A 25,866-nucleotide genomic window follows, 5' to 3' on the forward strand; every position below is an offset into this window, starting at 1 on the left:
ACTCTCAGCAACGATTCACGGAAAATCTTCCAGAAATGATGCCCGTATATTGCCACAAAGCTAGCTTCCCTGCATTGCTGTAAAGCACTGCTGTGAAGCCACCTTGGCACACCGGAATTCGCGTTGTTTTGACTTTACAAAACACGTTATGGGGCTAGTTGGCGATACATTCCTACTTAAAATATTCCAGCGCTACTTTTTACAAGGACAGGACAGAGAAGTGCGTGATGGGACGGGCACTGACTTCAACTATGGAGTCAGTCCTGTGACTACGTAAATGAATTTCCTGTATGAAATGCGCACATCTGTTTTTTGTTGTTGTTGTTGTTTTTCTTTGTTTTTCACGTGCTATTTGGGGGGGGGTCGACCTACATTCGAGTAGACTTACAATCGTGTAAATTTGCGTTTAAAGATCACTTCGACTCAGACTCACAAAAATTTTCCTCAGCCGGACTCACTCGGACTCAAGACTCAATAAAATATTTCTCAACTGGACTCGGTCAGACTCAAACTCACCAAAATATTACTCAGCCGGGCTCACTCAGTCTCGCAGCTCGGTATAAGTCTGAGTGAGTCAGCTCATGAGTGTTTGCCGACCTATGGCTAAGACTCAAATATTGAGGAGAAATAGTGCTTCATGCAGTTTGTATACTAGGATGAGAAATAGAGGAGCAGGTACTTGCCTATGCTCACTGTGCTGGTGTTTGAGTGTGGTGTCAGGCATGCACGGCACTCTCTAAAGATGCTTGGGCTGCCTTGCATTGCCACACCCATTTGGAGTTAAGTTGCCCACAGAGACCAATAATAGCAGGTGGTTGTCAGTTGGCGAGAGGATGGCAGCAGGGCTTGCCGAAGCATGCGACAAAGCCCTGTGACGGCCATGGTATCTACATGATACAGCAGACTACAGACACCGCACATAGCACTTGTTATGTGCATGGCAGGGCTGGAACGCGTGCTCACGCTTGTTCGCCCCAGTCCTGCCTTCAAGTGTTGCCACAGTGGACTCAGTATGAAACAAGTTACTGACTTGTGCATGTTACATTTCACAGAGCACGCATGCATGTTGCAAATCAGTTAATCCCGCAAGTAGGGAAGGGTTAAGAAAGGGAAATTGACAACAACCCATTTGTAGCACGAAGCCACAAGGAAATCCATACGAATTTATCAGAAAGAAAGCTTCTTAGTTGCCGAAAAATTCGTCCTGCTCTGGGGATTGAACCCGGGACCAATGCCTTTTCGGGGCAGTTGCTCTACAAATTAAGCTAACCAGGAAGCTATTAATTGGCAGTGTGAGAGTGAATTCATTGACAACTTGAAGCACATGGACACATATTGCAAATCAGTTCTGCGAAATCCCGCAGAGTGGCGGAAGGGTTAAAGGGGTACTGACACGATAATTTTCAGTTCTCGTTTTTTTGCGTCAAATGAAAGGCCAAGCCCTCAAGACCCTATAAAATGTACGGCCAAGCGTGAGTGCACCCTGAAAAAGCAGTGTGTTTTTAAAAGCTAGTTTTAATTCCTACTGTACCCTGGCGTCACAACACGGTATGAGCTTCTCGTCATGTGCTCGCACAAGATAACGTGTCATTTCCACGGCTGCTCTGCATCATGGCTCCGTCGGTGACGTACAAGCGTCCATTTTGAATGTTTTGGTGATGCACAAGCGGCCATTTTGGAAGGTTTTGTACCTGATGTCATCACTACTAGCCAGACTGCTGCGTGAAGTCACCAGATTTAGTACTGTAGCCTGAAGCCAAGCTAGTGTAGATGTCAATAGGTGCGCCATGGGAAAATGGACTTTAATATCAAAATAAAATATGTTAACATTTTCTGAGCTTCACACTTACTCAGAGCCATCTCTGTATACAGGAGATTTGTATGCCAGAGTAAACTCACCTTTGAAAAATGGTGTCAGTACCTCTTTAAGATACGGAAATTGACATCTAAGGAGCTTTCTTTCTGAGAAATTCATAGGGATTTCCTTGTGGCTTGGTGCTGCAAACGGGTGGTTGTCAATTTTCCTTTCTTATGCCTGCATGTAGTTCACGGAGTGCCATCTTGCGTGAATACAGGAGAAAATTAAACATTAAGCATACAACTGTTGATTGAGACTGGAACAGCTAAGATGAAATACCCTTTCATTCTCTTTGGCATTGCAGACATGTATGTTTATTTTTTGTTTAATTAGCGAAAAGTTTATAATTCTACTATTACTGAGGGGGTTCTTGCAATCAAGAAATTGGCTGATGCCTGTTGGGTCCACTCGCTCATGTTTGCTGCATAACTGATGACAAACATTGCAAAAGAGATAGGAGGTTTTTGTGTTTTCAACACATAATAATATTCTTGCTACATGAAATGCAACAATATTTGGCCCTCATGTTCTCGGGAGACGTCTTTTCAATAAGTTCAAAAAGTGTTTCAGGGCCCCTTTAAACAAGCTTAGTTTCTAAAAAAAAATTACTTTTTTATTTTTGTGCCTTAAAAAAAATGTGCAATGACGACTGAACAATACTAACAACTGTACATAGTTTCATCCTTCTAGCCTAATTTGGTGTTGTTTTTATAATTATGGTGTCATTTCGTTTCAATTTGGTGTCATTTCATAATGCCGTTACACATGACTGTCTTTTCACAGTGAAAAGGCAGCATACTTTGGCCATTTTAAAACAATACATCATGGGTGATATGTTACTGCACCCTACACCGCCCTGTACCTTAGCATGTTTTCAACGGGTGAGGAGCAAGTTGGTATTGGTGTAGTGAATTTAACGCACACTGTTGAAATTTTCTACCTTATGTTTATGCCTACAGCCACATGCACATGCTGTCCTGGTCACATTAATGTACTGCCATGTTGTATGGTTTGCATATTAATAATACTATTAAGTTTTCTATCTTGTGAGAACAGCCCCCTCATGGTGTAGTAGTTGTGTTGTATTCATGCAAATGTTGTTAGTCGAACATTTTTTTATTGCTCAATGTGCTGGTGTTTGAGTGTGGTAGTTAAGGTCCTTATGAGGATGCTGGAGGATCCAAGACTTCAGTGATGAAGCCAACTGTACTCTCAAAAAAAGGAGGCCTCTTGACTGACAGCGGTTGGACACTGCTGTCGTGAGGTGGTGTTGCATGCTATATATATGCTTGCATGGCAAGCTCAGTTGTTTGTTGAGGCTTTATGAGCTAACATTTTATATTTTGCTGCTGTCTGCTGCAGCTTCTCTTTTTCTTTTATTCTTGGCAAAACATAGATGTGCACCAGTTTTCCAAACACTTTTCAGCAGAAAGCACAAGGAACATCTGCACCATTGAAAGCAGTAGTCAACAGTCTACACACACCTTTGACAGCGATCTCAAGTCGGAAAGAAGCTGGAATAGATTTCAGCTGGAAAAAATGTAACTTTGGGGATGTTTCCTCAAAGTTAAGCTATGCATATCAAACCACTATTAATTGTTATGCAAGTAATTAGAAACAGTTTTAACATATCGTGAGGGTTTTCGAGGCAGTAAAAGCCGACTTAATAGGGAGACGTACATGGTTAGAAAGCCATTTTTTCTTTACCAGGACAAAATGTGTATTATAGCAGGGCTGCTTCTGGGAACACAAATAAACTGCTTGCACATGCAAGAGCAATGCTTTTGGCTGCATGGGTTCTTATCCTTCAAATGCTTACATGCCTCCTTTCTTATTAAGCAGCAATGATAGGGTCATCGGTGTCACATTAAGTGCCTTTTGTTCTTGGTCTCATTAACATGAACATAGATTACCTACTCTAAACTTCTTTTAGATGTATGCTCTTGTTATAGTTGTACATAGCAAGCAACGCTACAATAGCTAGGGACACTTCTCTAGCAGTTTGTATTTGTGACCAAAAATAGTGGGCCCCATATAAAAGATATAAAAAAACGGCAGGAAGTGGAAGATGGAAGCTTGCGATGAAAAAATCCGTAAACAGGGGGTGGGTGCTCAAGCCGACGTTTCGACAAGTGGACTTGTCTTCCTCAAGGCTGGAAGACAAGTCAAGTGGACTTGTCTTCCAGCCTTGAGGAAAACAAGTCCACTTGTCAAAACGTTGGCTCGAGCACCCACCCCCTGTTTACGGATTTTTTCATATAAACGATATAGGTATTTGTCATGGATTTTGATGTAAATTAAATTAGCTGTCATACTTTTTAAGTTTCAAAATATGCCTTAATGCCTGAATGCATTGTAGATATGAGATCATACTAAAGAAGTGGATTTGCCAGGCTTTTTCAAGCAGCAGCCATAGTGTGTCATTTGCAATCGTAACCGAAACATCGTACACATGTCGAAAGCACAAATGTGCACGAATAATATGTTGCATGACATAAACTTGCATCTGCAAGTTGTATATGAAGTAGTAAATTCTTCAGAAAGTGTTGCAGATCAAAAGTAACTGCACTGCAGAACACACCAAGTGAGACTTGTATGGCCACACTACTTGTGTATCTTCCACGTTGTTGCCTGCTACGCATGAAACGATACTGTGTTCAGCATTCAGATGGCGCATGTCTGGTTTCCTCCTTGTGTCAATCAGCTGCACCAGATACAGTGGGGCTAAATTGCATGACATACTGCACTTGCATTTTCCTGGCTGTAAGCTCTGCATGTAAGCACTTAGCATACGTAGCTCTAGTATGGGAAACATCTGTGGGCATAATACTAGGTTTCTCACTGTTCCAGGTACAAGATGACGAGGAAACTTTTAAAATGGAGAAGTGGGTTGAAGATACAGCCTCTGACGACGTTGAGCCTGGTTCTCTGGGGGCAGCACTGGCCAAGATTGTTGCCAAGCTGCTGGATAAACACAACTGTACCACTGCCCTCTTCAAGGATGATGTGCTGTTTTGGAATTGGGCAAAGGAGGGATCTGATGAGCCGATTCTGCAGGCCATAGGCACTGCCACACAAGCCATCACCAGTGAAACAAAGCATGGCAGGGGCAAATCAGCACTGTTTAATGCTGGCCAGGGTGACTGCCTTGCCGAACACCCTTTAGACAATTTCGCTAACTATTGGCCTGGCAAGGGTCCACTTGTGGAGCACCCAATGAGCTTGGAATCTGGTGAAATAGCTGGCAGGCCTTTCGTCAGTGGTGGTAATGACTACCTAGCAATGGGTGACTTCACAACAATTCCAGCTGATGATAGTGATGAGTACTGGGGGAGGGGCTTTGACCCGACTCAACAGTTTGACTTTTTAGACTCTGATGAAGATGATATGATAACAGCTGAAGAACCTGCAGCAAAATGCCCCACTCCCTGGCCCACTACCAGTACAAGCAGCCGTTCAGATTCATCAGCAACTTGGGCAACCTGCAGCGCACATTCTTCTTCCAGCTTCCTGGAAAAAAAGACTCAAGTGGAGACGACAGTTACTACTTCTGAACCTGAACAGAACCCTGTTAAGCAGAAGATAAACACCCCTGGAGACACATGGCATCCAACATGGATTGAAGATCTTCTCAGGGCATGCCCTGAAGCTGAAGTTTCACCAATTTTTGCAGACATTAGATGTAAAATGCCAAACCCTTCCAATGCGACAGGAGCACGGCCCAAGGAAAAACGAACTGATCCTAGCACTGGCAGTGGTGGATCCTCCGCTGAGAGCAGTGTCAGCCTTTTAGGGTAGGTTTCATTCTTTAGTGTTAGAGAAACTGCAAAAGAAACTTATTTTTTCACTTTCACACTTGTACCTCAGGAACACACACAGGAGCTCTTCACGACGAGCAGAATTCCCTTCTGTTCGCATAAGATCGCAGGTAAGAAATTCACTTTGGTGAACACAAGGGCAATGGCTTCTGTCGATTATACCATTGAATGTGTGCTCGTTCAGCTGTTTTCATGTTACTTGAATAAGTCTTGAATTTTATTAATACTAGCACAGGTTTATTCATACGGCTTTGTTCTAAAGTGATGAACATTTCATTGCGAGAAAAAGAGATGGCGGGATGTGGCTTTGTGCTTTTTCTAATGAGTCCTCATACTGAATGTATATTTATTGTGCACTAGTAATTCAAGGTTTATTTCTACAGAAAATAAATTTAATCACTTACTAATTAAGAAGTGCATGCACAAGTTAATTGTTGGCTGCAAGAAAAATATTATTTTGTCATTGCTATTTAAATGTGGTACACAGCATGTCCCATCAAACATGGTAGTGCCTTTAGCTAAGTAATTATTTGTAGCATTGTATAACCCATTAACATTATATAGGTATACCCTAAATAAATGGCTCAGTTCAGCCAAAGCTAAATGTGATGACTTTTTTATTGCCATCACCGCACAGAATTGGGGGGGAAGAAACTGCACTCACAGATAAGTACACCTCGCATGGAAGTGTTACTTTGAGGATGCTAGCCTTTTTGGGCTAAGGTGTTGATGTGTTGAACCCAGCGAGGAGAAAAGTTGTTTGCACAGGAAAATGATTTCAGCAATGCCTGCACCATAAGCTACTTGCTCTTGTGGTGCAGTGCATTTGTGATACTGTGAGAGGAACTCATGGGTACAACTATGCACATATGTTGCTAGCTGATAGTGCCAGTGTAATGGGTCAATGAGCTAGTTCTGTTTTGATAATGAGTGATTGCACAATGGAGGTGTTGTCTTGAACAGTATAATAAAAACTTATTTATTGGCCAACAGATTCAGGAGGGGACCTCCCTTAATCAGGGCTTATGTTAAAAAGACTGTCGAGGTGGCTTTTTCTGTTACGTCCCCCTCGCCTGCCGTGACCTCTTTCTGAGACTTTGTGACAGCTCGTTGGATGGTGGGAGCACTGCTTAAACAGTGACCTTTCCAGCTTTTCTTGAGATTTGGGAACAGGAAGTCTGCCGGGCTCACACAAGGGCTGTATCATGGCTGCATATTCAGGACTGCCATCAAGAACTAGCTAGCAGGGACCACTAAGGTCATATGAGGCTTTATTTCAAGGTTTAGGAGTTCTAGACATTTAGTGAGCAATAAAAGTGTATCTGCTGAAGTTTTTTTCTGCAGATTCACTGAAGCAAGTTTTAAAGCATTGTGTAGAGTTTAAGAAATGGAATTCCATTTTCCATATATTTCAAGAAAATGATCTAAAAATCTCAGAATAAACCCTCTGGTTTTACTTGGAAGACTAAAGGAAAAAAATGCAGCTCTCTAATGTGCACACTTTAAATTTATATGTACTACTCTTATGAAAAAATTTGCCTAATGTCACATGTACACATTTTTATGTTTCTCAGTTCAGCTAAAGCTCCTCGCTGTCATGAACAGGTTTCCATGTTTTCTATATTAAAAATCCCGAGAAGACAGTGAAGCCATAGTTTCAACTAGAGGGCTTGTCTTCATCAGAGCAATAACTTTCCTGATTAGCCGTGTTTTTATGTATGTCTTGCCCACTCTCCCCCAGCCTTGTTGCCTGAGCAAAGCATACATAAAATTCCTGCTAAGGAAGGTGGTTGCTGACCTGACGAGGACAAGTCCTCTTTTTGAAACGCTGGCTCTAGTGATATTCCCTGTTCAACTTTTTCTTATATGTTATCAGTAAATAGCATGTAGTATAGACAACATTAATGCAATTTTCAAACCTTGATTGATCCAGCATTTCTCATGCAGTGCTGCCTCAGCATAGCATACAGCTAAGTTTAACTGCCTTGAGGTTCTCTTGCTTGCTGTCTTGATGTTGTTGCATGGTGTATCAGTATTCTGGCTATCACATACCATGCCGTTATTTGTTACACCCACTGCTACAGGATGAACTTGCTGCTGCTGAATGGCCATGGAAGCTCAGTAGCAATGGAGAACTGACTACCGTTGGGCCCTGGTCACCACTTCAGATTGGAAGCCAGCCCCCTTCACCAGCAGTGCGCAGTGCTTACATTGAGGCACTTCGGAAGGAGCTTGAGGCAGAAATTGATGAACTTCTCTACAATCTGTATGAGCTAGCACAGCCTTGGGTACTCAGCTTCTCTGCTTGTGTGGCTCATGTACTAGTCATACAGTGTCGCTCTGCAAACGATAATGCATGCCTTAATATTACTTAGAAGTATTTTTGGTTTTAATGCCTTACACGTATCATTTGGTCCATTTCTTTTTTTAATTGTCTTAGGCTTTTAGCATGGTGTTAAAGTTGGTTGCCCTCAACTTCTTTCACCTGCAATTCTCTAATGTGTCCATGCAAAGCCATCTGATAATGAGTACTCAGCTTCTTGAAAAGTTTTGTGCCATATATATTTACGTGGCTGCCATTCATCTTTATGCAATTTTATAACCCTGATTACATGATTTTCTGAATACATTTGCGGTGTGTAATTTGCGGATTTGCACCACCGTGCAGAGAAGGAATGAGCAGGTAATAGACAAAAAGCAGACTGACATTTGTTTCATAAAGCACACCAACAAATTTACTGATTGCCATACAGGTGTGCTTCATAAAGTTCCTTTAGCTGCAGCTGCTTCTATGTAGGGCAGACAGGCAGCTGTGTTGACCAGAGCTGAATGAAACATAAGAGGCCACTAACTGAAGGCTCACCATCCAATCTATCTCTACATTGTCGAGAGCGTAAATGCACGCCAAAATTCAATGAATGCGTAGTTTTACACAGGCACAGGAATGAAGAAATTCATCTAATGGTTGAGGCCGGGCATATTGATAGCAGTGGTAGCACATTTGTGAGCCAGCCATTGGTTAACTTGCACAATGAAGAAATCAAATGCCTGAACAGTTATCTCTCACGCAGACCCTCACGCATGCCGGATTAATAGGTGTCATCGCTTGCCTGGGCATGTGCAGATTTATGCCTACTTTCTTTTCTGCCACTGTGCACCTCTTCAATTGTTAGTCAGTATTTGTGTTGTCCTGACTTTTCCCTTGTATCTGTGTTTGCACGCATACCATCTTTTATATTGTGGTTAGGGGTGTGCGAACATTCGAACTTTCGAATATTTTTCAAATAGTGTTTGGTATTCAATTCGATTCATACCGGAATTTTACTATTCAAAGTATTCGAACTTCTGGAAAATAAATATAATGGTTTCACTCACTTAAAATCAAATCACAGCGCTTCAAGTTGATGTGCATAAACCTAATTCTTCTCTCAAAATTCGACCTATCAAAAGGTTAACGGCCGTCACCACACCCTGACACTATTTTAGACAAGGTAGCTCGATCACTGCGCGCAGACTAGAAAGCAGCGTAAAAGTGCAGAGCACAGCATCTTCTTATACTGTGTACATAATCGAATGTAACGCGCACCCAATTTTCGAGAGTTCTAAATAAAAATGCATCTGCACGTAATGTGACGAGATCTTTTAAAACCATGGCATGCTGCTATGTTGACAATCCAGAAGAAAAAAAAGGCAAGCACAGTGCACCCTCACAGAGAGCGAAATTTATTCTGCTGGCACTTCCTTTCCTTCAGTGATGCAGTTTTGCTGGCTTTAAGGTCACTTCTAGATACTCCTCGATCGCGTGCCGTTTCAAGCGCCGTTACCTCGACAAGCCTACACGGAGCTGCTTAAGAACGCCTGCAAGCTTGTCACCAAAATCAGGATATTTTCTCATTTTCGTCCTGTAGAAACTTTTTATGGTTGACACGCAGCTGAAGATTTCCTTCCTTCTTTGCACCACTCACGGACACAGGTTTCGGGCACACAGAATAGATGCGACATAGCTGTCCTCAGTGTGCAAAATAACTCTCCTTTGATATTAGCTTTCATAATGAAAGGGTCACGTCACCATTTCCACTTCGCTGGGAACAAATTTGACGAAGACAGACCGTAGTCGAGCACGAAATGAGCCTGTGCGTACTAGTGTTAAAATGCGTTCCATCGACATTTTGTGATGCCGATGTCACTACATGTGCCGCTGGTGGTCAGCTGTTGCTAATGCCGCTAACGTGGTTTCGGTTTTGTACACAATCGAGATGTTATGCGAAACATGCTTTCCAAATAATCTCTTGGTGCCGCGAAATCAGCCTGCGATATAAAATTCATTAGTATCACCCGAAAAACGGTGAAATATGAAGTTATTCAGGCTCACGGCAATACTGCACGTTATGTCACCCGCATCACTACACGACAGCTAGCAGCATAGTTTCGTGTTCACACAGCAGACAGCGCGCTGCCACCAGGTCTACGGGTTACCGTGCAAAAGGAATTGTTTTCTGTTTGGCCATGCTTTGCATTACGTTTTAACGCAAAAGCATTACTTGGCCAACTTAGTGAAAGTGCACACTCGTCCGGTGTCTGCAAAAGCCGTGTGCAGAAAACACATGACCTCTCCCACTGAAATTGACGCCGGCGCCAACAACTGCCGCAGAAACCACTCGCTGCCGCTGAGTAGAGGAGGGAAATCCGTGCAGCAGATGAGGAGCTCTCGACTTGAAGGCAACGTGCCCACGTCTGCCACATCAGTTGGTTCTCCACAGGTGTTGAAGGAGAAGTTGAAGAAATAGCGTCTTTTGTTTTCATGTGTAAAGTGTTGTCGACACCACTTCGGTTGTACCAAATCACGTAAATAAACACAATTCGGCCTCTGCATTGCCTCATTCTTTATAAGACAACTAGGGAACACCACTTAGCAGCACCCCTCCAGTGCTTCACCAACCTTGCCAAAAGATACGCTTTCACGTCCCTATCTCATAAGAATATGCTTAAGGATCCTTTGCAACATTTTTCTGTAATTTCGCTGCGAAGTATTTGAAAAATATTCGAAAAATGTTCGATTCGATTCGCACTCAAACTTTAATATTCGAATTCACTTCGCACCCAAAATTTTGCTATTCACACAGCTCTAATTGTGGTATACAAGTTTGCAGAGGCAGAAATAACAAATGTGTGCTCTTGTTAGTTTCAGGAGGGCTCATCTTCAGCCTGTGGCGAAAACAAGGATATGTGGCCACTGCAGCAACCAAACATTGGGTTGGCATTGCCAAGTATTGCAGCATCGATGCCAGTGGGTTTTTCTCCTGAAAACCAGCCTTTGTCAGCAACGATAAGGCCACCTGGCTTCATCATGTCAAACTTGAATTTCAGAACCCAAGCAGCCAAAAAAAATCCATCAACATCCAATGCTCATCCTGGCACATCGGTGCACAATCACTTTGGACCCAGCAAGTATACAAACAAATATTCTGCATCTAATGGCACAGCTGATGCGAAGCCACTGTCGTCAGCAAACCCAAGTTTCACTGTAACTTTTCCTGATCCTGATGCAGTTTCCCAAACTTCAGTGCCAACTGCTTTGTCTCACATACCACCAGTTAGCCAAGGTGGACTTGGCGTTACAGAACAAATAGTACGTATGATGCCTGCATATACTTCTGAGCAATCGGATATTACACTTGCAAATTCAGCAACATTGGCACCAAAGGTGCCTGCTGCAACAGGTGTTGAGCGCTCTGGTACCAGTGGTGCATTCGACAAGAACTCTATGGTGTCTAACCTTATGAACTGCAGTGCAGAAGCCCCCATTGCCACCATCCATGACAATGCTGTTCACAGTACAGTTATGAAAGGTGCGCCTTCAAACACCATGCTTGATAGCAATGCTTTAAAGGAGGGTAGTTTACCTGCAACGTCAAGCCTCCAGTCTATTCCTACATACACAGCAAGTTCGTATGCTACCACATGGTCTACTTCAACTTTGCAGCCTTTTACAGTGTCAAATTGCACCACACAGGTCGATTGCACAGCGTCACCAGCCCTTGCAGAAAATGCATTGAATAGCCAAGTGCCATGGACACATACATCTCAGCCGTATACTTCTGAGCCTAGCAGCTCGCAGCCACGTAGTTTGCCTCACAGTGTCTCACTTCCCAACTGTTCGCTGGCAAATAATTCCCGAGGCACCACTACTGATATCACTACTTCAGAGATTTCATCAAAGAGCAGCACCAATATTTCAAGCAAGTCTTTCCTTAATATTCCTCACTCATACAAAAGTGACAAACCAGTTGCTCAGACTCTGCCACCTAATCTTTCATTGGCCGAGGCTTGCACTCCATCTGGCACATCACTACCCAATTCTTCACCATCCTCTAAGCTTGCTTCCAGTACAGTTATGTCAGGCAGCTCCACATGTGCCACCTCGATTTCCCATCCTCTTTTGCATAACACTTCAATTGCTGCTACATTTCCAAACTGCTCAGCACCGCCCCCATTGTTGTCCACCTCCCTTGGTAACATAAGCTATGGTGCAATTCCTTGGACATTCCCTTGGCCACCTTCACATCCTGTCCATGAGGCCTTATCTAGGCCACCTGCATGGCATCAGCATGGACCTGCACCATGGGCTACGCATGGTGCTAGGGCTGGCCCTATCAATTGTAATTTACCTGGCCACGGAAACTGTACTATGGCCAGCCATGTTCGTGTGTCTCCACCACCCAACACCCGGCCTCCAGCGTGTACTTTCGTGAACCCTCATCATCTTCGACTGGGTCCTGGGCCTGTTCCTAGGCCCCCTTGGCCCACTTCGTGGACCCCCACTTGGCCTGGTCATGGTCAGTTGACCTGGCCGTGGTCTACTTGGCCACTGCCACCAACAGATAACAGGAGCCCTCAGGAATCTATCTCCAGGGCCCTTGCCAGGCCTATGCAGTGTGCTTTGCCACCAGCGCCATGGACTCACTTAAGGATGAGAACTGCAGTTCTGCCTCCTCCAAACACACAGCCAGCATCAGTGTGTGGAATTGTTCCCTCACCTACCTTTGGGCAAATTCTGCACCCACCGCTTCATAGGCCACCTGTAGCTGCTGGAATTTGCCCATACCAAGGACAAGCTCTTCCTGGTGCTAAAACTCCACCGAAACCCATGGCTGACTCGTTGCTTGGCCCATGGCTTCGACCTCCGCCTCCTACACCCCGTGCCGGAGCAGCTGCACTCCACCCTGTAGCTCCTCAGCCTGGCTTGCTTAATATTGCCTCCACTGTGAATATTGTGCCTTCAGTCAGCATAATTGCATCCCCTTCTTTGCCAGTGCTATCGGAGCCCACAGCCATACCTGTCACAGGCAGCATTGCGGGTCCAGCTCCCCGACACATGGCAGTTCCTCCACCACGCCATGCTCCTAAGGTTGTGCAAGGCCGATGTTTCAAACCGCCGGCTGGTGCTAGCCCCAAGGTAACTTCAGTTAATCCTCCATCAAGACTACCACCTCGCTTAGCACCACGTCTGGCAGCAAAGCTTTCCACACGGCCGGCTGGTACATCAAGCTCTGAGAATGGGGCTGAGATATCCAATATGCCAGAGACAGACAAACCTGTAAGTCAGCCCTGCAAAGATGCTTCTCAAACTGTTCCTGAAATAGCCTGTCGGCAGCCCATTAAAACATCCAAGGACCCTTCTCACACAGTTCCTGAAATATCTAGCCGGCAGCCAGCTAGACCCTGCAGAGACACCTCTCAAGCCATTTCTGAAGTGGCCTGTAGGCAGCCTGTTGCTGGTGCTCCAATGGACTGTGATGGTAAAGCACTGACCAACCCTGGAAGCACTGGACACGGTGCTAAGGGGGGATCTTCATGTTCATCTTGCAGCGTCTCTACAGGGCAGTGGCGTAAAGCTCCCAATTTCAAGAGCACGCCTGGTGTCTCAAGCCATAGCATGCAGTAAGTACTCTGTGCTTTAGAGCAAATCCATAAAGCACAGGATTCCGCACACATTAATTTCACCTCACCACGGGTGGTATTCTGTAAGAGTTCACCAAGTGGACTGTCCATTTCAGTGCATGCTGATTACGTAATGCTTGATAGCAACGGTTACAATTGGCACCAGTCCACCAGGTTTATCCTGATCACCATGTGATAAGATGGATAGTGAACTTGGACTCTTAAAGAATACACCTCCAAATCAGGAGTCTGCCTCTTAAACTGCAGCATATCTTTATATGATGGTGCTTCCTGTTATTTAAACTTTTGAAAGGAGTTCGTTCTTTCTGGTGTTTACTTCAACCTTTTAGTGACATTATTTGCAGGAATGCCTAGCTGCTGTCAGTTTTTTTTTTTTTCAATCTGCCTTCATTTTACTTTGAGATGGATGCTAAAGTCAGTTGAAGACATGTTTTGCTGCAGCCAATAAATGCTATGATGATCAGACCAAGATGGGTTGACAAGAGAGAACTGGAGTAATCATGCTTATACAGCAATTTTTTTTACAGCAACAGTGAACAGAACGTGACGGCATCATCACTGCCGGAAAAGCGTCGCCAAGAGACTTTTAGCTCAGTTCCGCCATATTCGTCATCCGGAAGAAGGAAGAAGCGACGTTAACGTTCACGAAGAACAAGTTTTATTCAGCTCAGTGAATTAACAATACTGGAAAAAAAATGCTGAGACTTGTGTTGTACTCTTTGTTCTAGTTGACTTGCCACCTGTTGTTACCGTTTGTCTTTGCAGTGTTAATAAAATGTTTTGCATGTTGTCATTTGTCCATTATTTGTAGTTGAAAGTAGACATTGCAGTAGCTGTTACAGTTGGTACCAGTCTGCCAGCTATCTAGCTTTATTCGATCAGCATGCGATGAAATGGACAGTTCATCGTAAAATAATTAACAGCGCAATGGGTTAAACAGAAGGAAGAAAAGGACACCACGCCAACTAGCCCAACTCAAGATTCTGCTTCAGAATGGACGGTTCACTTAGACCATCCATGGGGCCATATTATGCGACACTTTCGGCAACTGAGTCGCTTTGCATGTCGTGGAATATTGCGTGTCCACTTATTGAAGTGACTACATGTCCACCTTTCTTCAACCAGCAAATGTTGAAAGTGATATGATAATATCTACAAAAGTGATTGCCTCAGAACACTGCCCATGGTTACACCATGGGCAGTGTTCTGAGGCGATCCAAGGTGTTTTCTTGCAATTCCTTGCAATCGGACTGCTATACGGTTGCTACATGGTTGCAACATGCACAGAATTAGCTGTCGAGAGAATTGGTGACGTGCTCAAATCATGAGCTGTGGCATATCTAATGAGTATCCAGAAATTTAATATTTTAACACGGGAGCATTAAAGAGCTCGTTTCACAGAAATGGCATCGGGATTTGCATCGGCGTCGTTGGTTGTAAGCGAGAAATCTGCGTTGTCCGTGAGCGAAAATTCGAGATTGATGCAAATAAATAATTTTAAAAATCTTGCATTCGAGTGGGAATCGAACCCACGCCTTCCGAGTGCCAAGCAGCTGTTCTATCACAGAGCCACACCACTGTTTGGAACTGTCTTCGAAAAAAACCCTATACGAATGTCATGTAGTGCGAGGAGTCTCCTTAACGCATGTAATGTGCCATTGCAGAAACGTAGAATCACGCCAGGCGTCGAAACGTGTGAATCGCGCGGCGAGTGAGTGGTTTAAAGGCCCACCCATTACAAGATGCTCTGACATATATAATCATCATCAGCAAAAGCATCAACAAGGTGAACAGCTGTGTAGGTGTGCGTGTTGCCTTATGGACACGTTGTGGGTACTTCGCTAACTCACAAAAGCAAGAATTTTGGCGTAGTGAGCACTTCGCAATTGTACTTGCAGCAGGCATTCTAGAATAGTTTTAAATGTCCAATGTAACTTGCACCATAGGTTCCATGCCTTGCGGCACAGTTGAGGTGTCCACCGAGAACTGAAACCAGGCTAGTGATCGAAAAGGTGATGCGAAGGTGGCCCGGCTATGAAAGCGTCCTCCAACTTTTTCGTGGGGTGTTATATGTCACCGGTAAAAAAACATAAAAAGAAAGCCTGCGCCCGAACAGTAGGCAGTTTTAGAATATACGCAGAGATGGTGTTCGTTGGGTGTGATATGCTATTTTCGTCACTTAAAGGGACCCTGAAACGCTAGTGACGATTTTGTATTAACACATTGGGCCGGTAGAGCAAGTCCTAAGGATCATTTACAGACTAATTTAAGCTCTGTGCGTAAACTGTGTAATTTATTACAAGGCTTTAAAGCTGCAAATCGCCACCGATCACAGCAGCTCAGCCAAACGCATTTTCAAACCGCCCACAGTGTTTATCTCGAGGTTTCTTTTCTTGGACACAATGAATTGTCCTAGCCGTGTTGTGTACCACATATCTAGCAGTTGGTGACTTGTAAGGCTGCGACATCGTGCAATGTTTGTGAGGCATCTGGCGAGCGCAATCCCTTCAGCTCGTCACTGTAATGAGCGTCGTGCTCTCGCTATCCGTTCAACGCCAGGATCCACGTGTCTGCGGTTGTAACTTCACCCATGAAGACACAACCACATTGTCCGAGTTTATGCGTATCGGCGATCATTTTCAAATTCTTTTTTGTTTGTCCGCATGCTTTTGCAGGTTGTCGCCGTACAGGAGAATAAAATAAGATCGGCTGGTAGTGTGGCGACACCTGTCGGAGCAGATATCAAGCACTCCGCAAGCTTTGTCTTTGTTGCCAGACGGCGTGTTGCCGGGTACACTGGGCCTCCCAGATTGCGTGCAACCTGTCAGCGCGCAATAATGGAGCCATGACCATAGAGTTTCCTATGGCCATGACTGGGCGAAGGTCAAACCGTCGAGTGCGCTCATGATAGCGCTGCGATCGCCGGCGATGCCCGTGTGTCTGTGAGTTGAGGGTGCAAGGCAGTGGTGAGGAGGAGGGTATAGATATAATTGTCCGCAACGGCCTCGTACACGGTGCGTTGCTTAATTTCTGGTGCAAATTACTTGGGGATGCTCTTGCCTAAACGCTGACAAAACTTCAAAAAACCGTTTCAGGGTCTCTTTAACGTGGGCACTTAAGAGGATAACTGTAATATCCACCTAAAAATACGAGTGCAAAGAAAGGGGGGCATGCAGCGCTCAGAAAATTTCAGGGAGTGTTTTGACACCGAACACCTCCTACCCGGCTACAACCCTGCTACAATGTTATAATGCGCGGCAAATTGCGCAGAGCTCGAAGCATAGTATCAGAGACTCATAAATCGCATACTTGTGTCGAAGGTATTGGCCTTATTTATTTCTTCCACGCATGTTCGATTTATCCACGTTTTTCTTCGTAAACTGTCACACCTACCGAATGTGATAGCGAAGAGCTTTTTGTCTTCACTAAATTTGTGTTGGTGTCTGAAATAGCAGCAGCCATCCAAGGCAATCAAAGGTGACACCGTTCTTGTAATAAAACATATTTCACAACAACATGCATGGAGAAGCAATGACATCTACATGCGAATGTGCTCTACACCACTGTGTTGACATCTCTGGGGTATAGGCAGCAATTGAGCCACAGAGGAAGCTAGATCAAACACCACCATAGATGTTCTCTGGTGTGACTGTAAACAAATGAACTCTGCATTAAGGTTTCTAGTTCTAGAAACGTTGCCCCATGTTTTTCTTTCTCTATGGTTGCCCTGCGCTGCCTGCATGTACTCCTACGTGATGCGATGTTCGCCTGAGAGAGAGCAGAGGAAGGAGAAAAGAGGAATGTTCGCCTAGGCAGCTTTCTTCAAAGCGTGGCGCTACTTTAGGACAAACAGCGTCCGCATGACTCAGCCTAGTGACGTCTAGCGGAGCGAAAGCTATTAAAAAAAAAAGCATGACAACAGTGCGCGCACACACACACACACACACACACACACATATATATATATATATATATATATATATATATATATATATCTGGATCTGTCGGCACCTGCTGTTTGACGTCAAACAGCAGTTAGCATGCTATTTGCAAATTGCGCAGAGCGGCGTTTCGGTCAAATACGCTAGCTTCTTATCACAGGGGTGCCGCCACCTGATGGCGCAGCGCTCCACAGGCTGCTAACGTTACACAGTGAGCCACACTCGCGCACAGGAATCGCAACGGGGAAGGGCGATCGCGTTTCATCATGCGTGCTCGAGGTCGTGACGCTCGCTGATCGACGTAACTTCTTTCCCCTGTGCCATTCTTCCCTGAGAAGCTTTCAGCGCTCGTCGGGACGAGAGAAAGGAGAAAGTGCTGAAAGCGCGCGACAAACCCCATGTAACTTCTCTCGGTCTTGACGGATTCGATAAATCTTTGCGGCAATCGATTCGTGAGGCTGCGATACAGAGGTCACTTGATCATTACTTGGAAAAGGGGTTAGATTATGACCCTCCAAGGGCTAATAGCTAATAGTCTCTTGTTGTTATGAGCCGTTTCTTTTATAACGCGGATCAGAATGGATCGAAATCTCTACCCGCGCACGGTGGTCTAGTGGTTATATATGGTGCTCGATTGCTGATCCGCAGGTCGCGCGGGATCGAATCCCGGCCGCGGTGGCCGCATTTTCGTTGGAGGCGAAAATGCTTGTGGTCGAAATTCCCGGAGCCCTCCACTACGGCGTCTCTCGTAGTCATATCGTTGTTTCGGTACGTTATTATTAAATCTCTCTCCGAATTGTCAAATTCGTCCTGCAATGGGCACTTTTCTCTGGAGCATGTTTTTTTTTTTTTTTAAAAAAGACGGCGTGCAAACACGGACACAATAGAGAGAATTAAGTGATTAAGTCAAAGCACCACGTGCCACAAGCGCCGTCGTTTGTGGTGTCTTGACTTCTCTCTGGTGATCGTGTCTGCACGCCCAGTCTTTTTAACATGAATGCCTACCAAAGAATCTAAAAACGTCGAAGCCTACCAACTAGCTAAGCTCTTTCTTGAACGGATCTTTCTTTGCGCTGGACATCGTTTTTGGCGGCATTTATGAGCCAGACGGGTAGCTTTCTGGGTGGCAAGCTTGCAGTGCTTACAGTGTACTGGAATATTCAAGTACACTACAGCAAGGTCGTGGAACATCCACACTGAATTAAGTTTTCTCGCTTTTGCAAGCTCTATGTGCCAAACCGATCGAAAACCACAGGACTAATTGATTATATGGAGGTCGTTGCCGCCATCACAATTCTCACGGGAAAAGAAAGGTGAACTCTCTCTTGGAAAAAAAAAAGACAAGCTTTAAAAAAGAAATTGTCGAACATTCAAAATGAATTTTAAAAATCCTCGTTGGCATTACTGATAACGTAAGGCCTACACATCACATTTATCCGCTTCAGGTGTGATTCATTGTTCTGCAGATGCACTTTACAAAAGTAATTTCGTGCTTACATGAGAACTTATATAGTTTTTTGGAAATTTTTATAGAAGCCTGTAAGGAGCTGAAATGAAAGCTTCTTAGAGTCCCTCAGATGCAACAGACTTAGTTCAAATTAGCTCAGCGATTGTCTCATTTCTGTGTGTAACATATTGATGGGGATACGTCTGAAAGAGGAGGATACGCTGCTTAATTAAAGACGAAGAAACTCTGCGCTCGTGGAGGGTTCGTGGTGTAGGGGGCGCTGTTAATCGCATTGTTGATCCGAAAGCTAAGATCGGACGGCGGACGGAGGCACGGAGGCGCCTCATCTTCCAGTGTTCAAAATGGCGGATGAGCAAGTGAGTATCCGACTCGGTCTTTGTACGCCAAGGTTTCATTGCCGCAGTAATTGCTCTGTAGTTAGGTTGTGACAGACGTTTCCGAGGCCGGAAATCGGCTTTTACACTTTGTACTAAGCTGACGATTTTTATGCACTTCGCTTCTACTCTGTGTTAAAAAAAAACATTTAAGAGTTCGCATCACGGTCCAGGATCGCGTAACATCGTTGACTTTTAATCAGAAGTGAGAGGAAAGTTGTCATTATCAGTGTGTGGAATTCGCACATCCGAAGCAGTTTCATTGCCCAGGAATGTCTTAGTTGACTTGTCTGTGTAGCTACATCTAGTGCAAATAGACATTTGGAGCGTAAATACAGTCTGCTGCGGCGAAACGGTGAGCCTTTTGATTTCTAAAGTCACCGTCAATGTTTACCGTACTTTACTGTCAATTAATTCGCTCCGCAATGCAAAGCCCTACTCGAATGCACATGGGGCTCGTGCGTCCGCATGCATTAACGGTCTTCGAGCGAAGAACCCGATTTACAGCTATGCTAAGGTATCCGAGATTTAGGCGCTGGTCATTTAGGCGCTGGTTGAGTGTCAGTTGCGTGGTGTGAAAAAAAAAAATGCATTGATACAAGCCAAGGCGAGTGAATTCTGACAATTAATTATAGGAGCTGGCGCGGGTGGAAGCTCTCTGCCAGCAGCTTTACGAAGGAGCTGATGCTGCTGAGAGAGTCCAGGCGGAAAATCAGCTGTCTGAGTTCTGCTGTGGCACCTCGCCAGACTGCCTCCAGCGATGCAGGCTCCTCCTGGACCGATCTCAGGTATCGGACTGCAGACAGTTGTCTGCAAGCTACTGCACTTCCACGACCGTTTACAGTTTGCTACCATATTTCTCATGGGAGTGCTAACCGTCTTTCACGACTGCCGATTCATGTATACACATGCAAGGTCTTTTCTATATATATTTTTTTCGATGCGCTAATATGTCAGCTAAGACATGTTGTGCTGCGGTGCAAGGGCATGCATGCACATCTTTATGATGTATTCTGCTTTGTGCTGGTGTGCTGTAGGAGCAGTTTTGGAGATGTGTTGTATTAGCAGCTTAAAGATAATACGTAGTTCTTGTAAGGATAGTTTCATTCACTCCACGGAACCACTACAGCATGGCAGGGAACTGAAAATTCTGATAGCAAGCGAACACCCCCTCCCCCCTTTTCTTTGTTGTTACAGGAGCAAGAGAAGCACAAGAAAACCACTAGTGTTGACATATTAACCAAGGCGTGTTGTTCAATCCGGAATAGCATTCCTTTTATCAGTAATAGACAGCTGAATTGCAGGCTGTGCGAATATTTTACATGCTAGTGTACACATACATAAAAATGCACGTAGTTATCATCCTCGCTGTTTAGGTGTAGCAGGCATGTGTAAGAGATGTTTCCGTTGTGCTTGCACCTATGTAGCTGTCTGCTGCAACGCCTTAGAATAATGTGTGCTGGGCATGTCTGAACCAAGTCCCCAGTGCTGGTAAGATGAGCGGTAAAGAAATGTGTGAACCAGTCTTTACATTTTGAAAGAATGGCAGGATTCAGAGGGTGGCATTGGTGCACCACGGAAATAATGAGAGAGATGCAGTGCCTCGTGAACTAATGCAGATGGGGCAGGGTAATTGATTGAAACTTTTCTTTATTTAGAAAAACTCATTGCTTACTGCACCTTCTGTCCATCTCGTGTTGAATGCAGCTTATTAGAACATTGCAGAAATTCATTGTTTTTTCTGATAATTTTGTGCCCAACTATCCGCGATGCGCAGCGCCTATAGGGGCGCCACTGAAAGCCGCGTAGCGGCGGCCCTTGGAACCGCTCGCGGGTCGCGTAGCAGACGCCTCATTTGCGCGCGTGCGATTCACCGGTTGTGCGCGTCCCAGATAATTACTTTTGCGGCAACAGTGTGCGCAAAGGAGCCGCACTTTGTAATAGTGGACATGTGTCCGATGTCACAGCTGTGTGGGACGACAATGTCCCCATACGCGACAAGTGTTTGTCACAGACAATTGACAACAAGCTTTTCCTACGAAGTGGAGCTCATCATAAGTACACCGCTTTCTTTATAACGTCCCGATCACTAACGCCTGCATGAATTGACGCGTGAACCAATGTTTTGTCTCGACACAGTAGCTTCGTTTACGTGCCATGTGCTGATATAGTAGATTTTGAGGGAGCGCTGTCGCACCGGCGTATAGATTTCACAGGGTCGGCCACGTGAAGGGTCAGCGTTGGTAAAACTTTGAAACCAGCACGATAAACTTGTGAAAAAATAAACGATAAGCTTGTCATCATCGGTGCAGAAGCGCACAGCGAACATTCTGCACCAATGATCTCATTCCAGTGCCATCAATAGGTAGAATGCAGCCGATTTCGTACAGCACACGTGTGATTCCACGACGCTTTTTTAAAGGAGCCGTCACCTGCCCTACATTCTCTCGCATTGCGCTTCGCGCCATTCGTTTTTCAAGTGAGCCAAGGTATCGCGACTTATCAGTAATAACAACCTCATGTGAATTGTAGTGTCTACAATGCAGGCGAGGCGACCAAGTGTAAATGTAGTAGCGTTCGCTGAAAACGTAGCGACAAAAAAGACGAAATAAAAACACGGTAATCGTTCTAACACTGCCGTAAACAAAGCGCAGTTGCTTAGCTTCTACGTCGTACAGCCGCAATCCGCCGCCGCCGTCGCTTTCGCTCATGAAATAGCACCGGAAACCTGTAGATGTGCGTTCCTGGCGATTTTTTGTGTGTGTTTGAGCAGCCGACAACGCAGCGGGTATTTTTCGACATCGCTAAGGCCCGCCAGAATCGTTAAATCGCGATGAAAAACACATCCATCCGTGCACTCGCTTATAGACACTCGCGGGAACATTGCTCGCCGGGCCCCGCGAGCGCTTCCGAGCCATGGCGGCAGATGGCGTCGTCGGCGCTTTGCGCATCGCCTATAGTTTGGTAGCTCTGTTGTAGCTTGTCCACTTCGTGTGTTGCCGCAGCCTTGATTACTTAGACAAGTTAATCTCATCACCCACCTTTTTGACCGGAGCATCAAAGATGAGCACAGCTTGCTGACGGCTGCACACATTCTCATATCTTTTGATGTAAAAAAAAGATCATTGTGGTTAATAATGGGTCTGTATAGGTTAAGAGTAACAAAAAGGCATAAGGTGCATTAGTCGTGCAACTTTGTAACAAATCCTGCTTAGGATGCCCTAAATAAATCACTTCATAGTAGGCACATCTATGATTAATTTAGAAGGTACAGTGCCCACCATAGCTTCATTGGTGCAATTCTGGTTGACATTAAACTGTATCAGCCCCCCCCCCCCCCGCAACTAAGGAGAAAAAAATGCCGCAAAAGATTGAAGCATAAAAAAAAAAGGACGACTGGAAGACAGTCATTGGTAAATAAGGTAACATGGTACAAACCAAGCTTTTCCTTGTCATTGTTGCCACACTTCTGCATTATTAATGCATCAGGGTCACTATATTGTAGTGATGTCTTCTGCTCAGATCTATACTAGTGTTCACATTCACCGCTCTTGGCTGTATGATCCTCTAATTAATGTGGGTAGACTGTCACCCTTTTTGCTGATAACGGCATATATTGAATAGGTGAAAGCAGCACTGCGATATTCTAGTAATGACGGTATAGGGAATTGAAGAGTGCGCTGCTTATTATTTACTTCTTTGATGATTCTTTTGCATCAGAGTGCCTTCTCTCACTAGTCCCAATTTAAAATCTTGGTTATGCAGTAACGGTACAGCAACATTCAGGAAGTGTCCCATTGAAAGACATTTTGAAAAAAGCTTTAGCAATAACAGAGATAGAAACAGATGTCACGAGGCACTGATGTGAGCAGTCATACTATTCTCACTGCATCAGGACCTCTACGCCATTGCTTCAACCAATATACATGACCAACTCTCTCCCAACAGTTCTGGTGACAGTTTTGCATGTCGGTTTACACAAGCCCCCAATTGCATTGTTTCTAGCTTTTAGTATTAGTACACTGCAGGTTTCAGTGTGTTACATGGAAGTGCTAGCTGTATTATCTCTGCTGACATGTAAACAGGCTTTCTTGAAATGGAGGGCAATGCTTTCATTTCGATTTTAAGCTGTTTTCATCGCATAAATGTGTGTAATACTTAATGGACTTCACCACCACTTGGTTTCTGCACTACTCTTGTTTGCACTGCCATGTTTAGTGAGGAGCTCTTTAGTAACCTGGTAATACTTCAAGCTTTCTGAAATATGTAGTAGATTACTAAAGATCAGTCATATACAGAAGTGTTGAATGAAGTAGCATTTTATTTCTTGAATTTGTTTTGCATTGCATCCTGTGTTTAAGGGGTTGCAATAGGCATTGCTCTTGGAGTACTCTCTGCCTGTCATAGGATACCACTGTTTTAGTGTCTAGCACCTCATTCACAGGGAAAACTGGCTTTGACTGTGCATGAGCCTGCTGATTGACATAAATATGCAGGGAAAAATTGAGCACTGACCTTCTCGAGTCTGTCAGGTACTAATGTACAGACATGTTAGAGTGCTTCTTGTAATAATAGCTTTGAAGGAGAAGTAGTAGCACCTGGTGTTTAGTGAGGTTGGCTGTAATGAACGCATCGATACACTTTCAATTTTTGTGTATTTTTCCTGATAAATGTCAGGCATGAATATCTTCCTCAGACATTTATTCCCAGTAACATTTACAGTTATGTAGCAAGAGTACTCTGTGGAAGGTGCTGTAGATGGCTTCAAAACATACTGTTCGGGAACTTGTACATGAAGTCAGCATATTTGTATGATCAAAGGGAGGTTTCAAACAAGCAGTAGTGCTTATTTCATGAATGTTATTGTCGCGCCACTGTTTGCAATGCCAGCAGTGTTTTTTGCTGCACTTTCTTTCACCTAGTCTCCCTTTCTCCATTATCTGCCAACTCTCTGGTGTGGTTGCTATGTTTGTCCTCTTCAGCAATCCTTGTCTGCAGATTTTGCGCTCCTCCTTGCTTCTTTCACACACATACATGCCACCTGTTACTAAACTTGTGCAGCTGTCACTCACTACAAGGGTCATGAGTTGGACAAATGAATATCTGTAAATAAGCTAGTGGACATATTTGCTAATAATGTGAAAAATCGCTGTTTTGTCAAAACAAATGACTTCTGGAAATGCACCTTCAGGTGTATTTATTCAGCATGGCCACTGCTGCCCCATGAATTGACTTGCTCTCAAAAACTCTGTCAATCATACAGCTTTCTCTTTTTTTTTTGCACATGCTGTGTAACTTGTGTGAACACAGTAACAATGCATTAGAATAGTGTAAAAAATGTACCAGATCTTGTACAACTCTTAAAAACTACAGTAGTAATTCTTGCAGTGGCTCTGGAGTTATGATGCTCTGCTGCTGATTATGGTGACTCCCAGACCTGGCAGCTATATTTCAATATAAGCATAATGTACAAATTTGTCTAGAAGTTTGTCTGTACTGAGATTGCTGTGATAGTGAACCTCATAGTATCAGAATTATGGCCCCCACTATGGCACCTCTCATGCTAGGTGCATCTTTGTCACAGTAATGATTTACGTCTGCCACGTTTCTCAAGTGGCTGGGTTTTCTAAGAATAGTGCATGTGGAATACCCTGTTTTTTTACTTGCATGAAGTTGTTTCTTTTGTATTACATTTTTTTATTGTTGCTTAAAAAGTTAAGAAGCTTTATTATTATCTTATGTTTATGCTCATTACAACGTTATTGGCATACATTTAATGATATGAGCATAACAATGCTTGTAACAATGCTAAATTTTTCATCTAAGATGTTGATGCTCAGTTGGTGCACATTTTTTTTAAAACCATGATCTTACTATTTTTATTTTTCTTTGCTTCGATAGCGGTGTTTATTTAGTAACAATTTGTAACACGCCGTAACACTTTGTATTATCCTCATACCTGCTGTGCTGGAAATACAATACACTTTTAGCTGTATTGTATTACTAATACTGCCACTTTCCAATATGCACACATTCCTTCCCAATCTCTATAGGGCTCAGGCAGTACAGTGAAGTGTAATGATAAAAAATTTTTGATGAGTATGTCTCCTAGAGAGGCCTGCTACATGAAGTCCGTTAGGCTGCAAAATTATGTCAGCTAATGATGAATAAAATCTGTGAAGCATCCTTATGAATGACTTGTGATGCCACAAAGTCACAAGTCGACCGCCATGCTCTGCTTGGTCAATCCAGAAGTGGAGCACACGTAGTGTTCTCTAACTTCCACTACAAGCTTGTGCAAGCGCTGTGGCGTTCCTGCATATTGGTTGTGCGCAATTAGTTAGGTTGTTAGGATAGTACATGTTGGCTCTTAGTGCAGAAATGAAACACAGACGACATCACAATCAGTATACACCATTCAAAGAAGTGAAAACCTTTAAACATT

At 44.1% G+C, this 25,866-nt stretch overlaps 3 protein-coding genes across 4 annotated transcripts in view; all 3 read left to right on the forward strand.

Moving 5' to 3' along the window:
- Window positions 1–4,644: 4,644 nt before the first annotated feature.
- LOC119379029 (uncharacterized) lies at window positions 4,645–8,051 on the forward strand. The gene is made up of 3 exons (XM_037648166.2): window positions 4,645–5,652; window positions 5,726–5,786; window positions 7,761–8,051. Exons 1-3 carry the CDS (start codon window positions 4,736–4,738, stop codon window positions 8,049–8,051), a joined length of 1,269 nt encoding a protein of 422 aa, XP_037504094.2. The 5' UTR covers window positions 4,645–4,735.
- A 2,520-nt stretch (window positions 8,052–10,571) lies between these two features.
- LOC125756871 (nascent polypeptide-associated complex subunit alpha, muscle-specific form-like) lies at window positions 10,572–14,640 on the forward strand. The gene is made up of 2 exons (XM_049411845.1): window positions 10,572–13,617; window positions 14,166–14,640. The coding sequence occupies exons 1-2, from the start codon at window positions 10,901–10,903 to the stop codon at window positions 14,275–14,277; spliced, it is 2,829 nt and encodes a 942-aa protein (XP_049267802.1). The 5' UTR covers window positions 10,572–10,900; the 3' UTR covers window positions 14,278–14,640.
- Window positions 14,641–19,282: 4,642 nt separating this feature from the next.
- Window positions 19,283–25,866, forward strand: part of LOC119379031 (exportin-7-B) — a 98,611-nt gene continuing 92,027 nt past the window's right edge. For both annotated transcript variants that reach the window (XM_037648167.2, XM_037648168.2), the window contains exons 1-2: window positions 19,283–19,403; window positions 20,057–20,209. In XM_037648167.2, coding sequence (XP_037504095.1) covers window positions 19,389–19,403; window positions 20,057–20,209 — 168 coding nt within the window. In that variant the 5' untranslated portion in view covers window positions 19,283–19,388. The remainder of the gene's footprint in view (window positions 19,404–20,056; window positions 20,210–25,866) is intronic.

Source organism: Rhipicephalus sanguineus, chromosome 1 (genome assembly GCF_013339695.2).
Source record: "Rhipicephalus sanguineus isolate Rsan-2018 chromosome 1, BIME_Rsan_1.4, whole genome shotgun sequence".
NCBI classification, from domain to species: Eukaryota; Metazoa; Arthropoda; class Arachnida; order Ixodida; family Ixodidae; genus Rhipicephalus; species Rhipicephalus sanguineus.

Coding starts and splice junctions, on each gene's coding strand:
- LOC119379029 (XM_037648166.2), top strand. CDS start 4,736: ATGGAGAAGTGGGTTGAAGATACAGCCTCTGACGACGTTGAGCCTGGT. Junction 5,653..5,725: donor AGCAGTGTCAGCCTTTTAGG/GTAGGTTTCATT, acceptor CTTGTACCTCAG/GAACACACACAGGAGCTCTT. Junction 5,787..7,760: donor CTGTTCGCATAAGATCGCAG/GTAAGAAATTCA, acceptor CCACTGCTACAG/GATGAACTTGCTGCTGCTGA.
- LOC125756871 (XM_049411845.1), top strand. CDS start 10,901: ATGTGGCCACTGCAGCAACCAAACATTGGGTTGGCATTGCCAAGTATT. Junction 13,618..14,165: donor GTCTCAAGCCATAGCATGCA/GTAAGTACTCTG, acceptor TTTTTTTTACAG/CAACAGTGAACAGAACGTGA.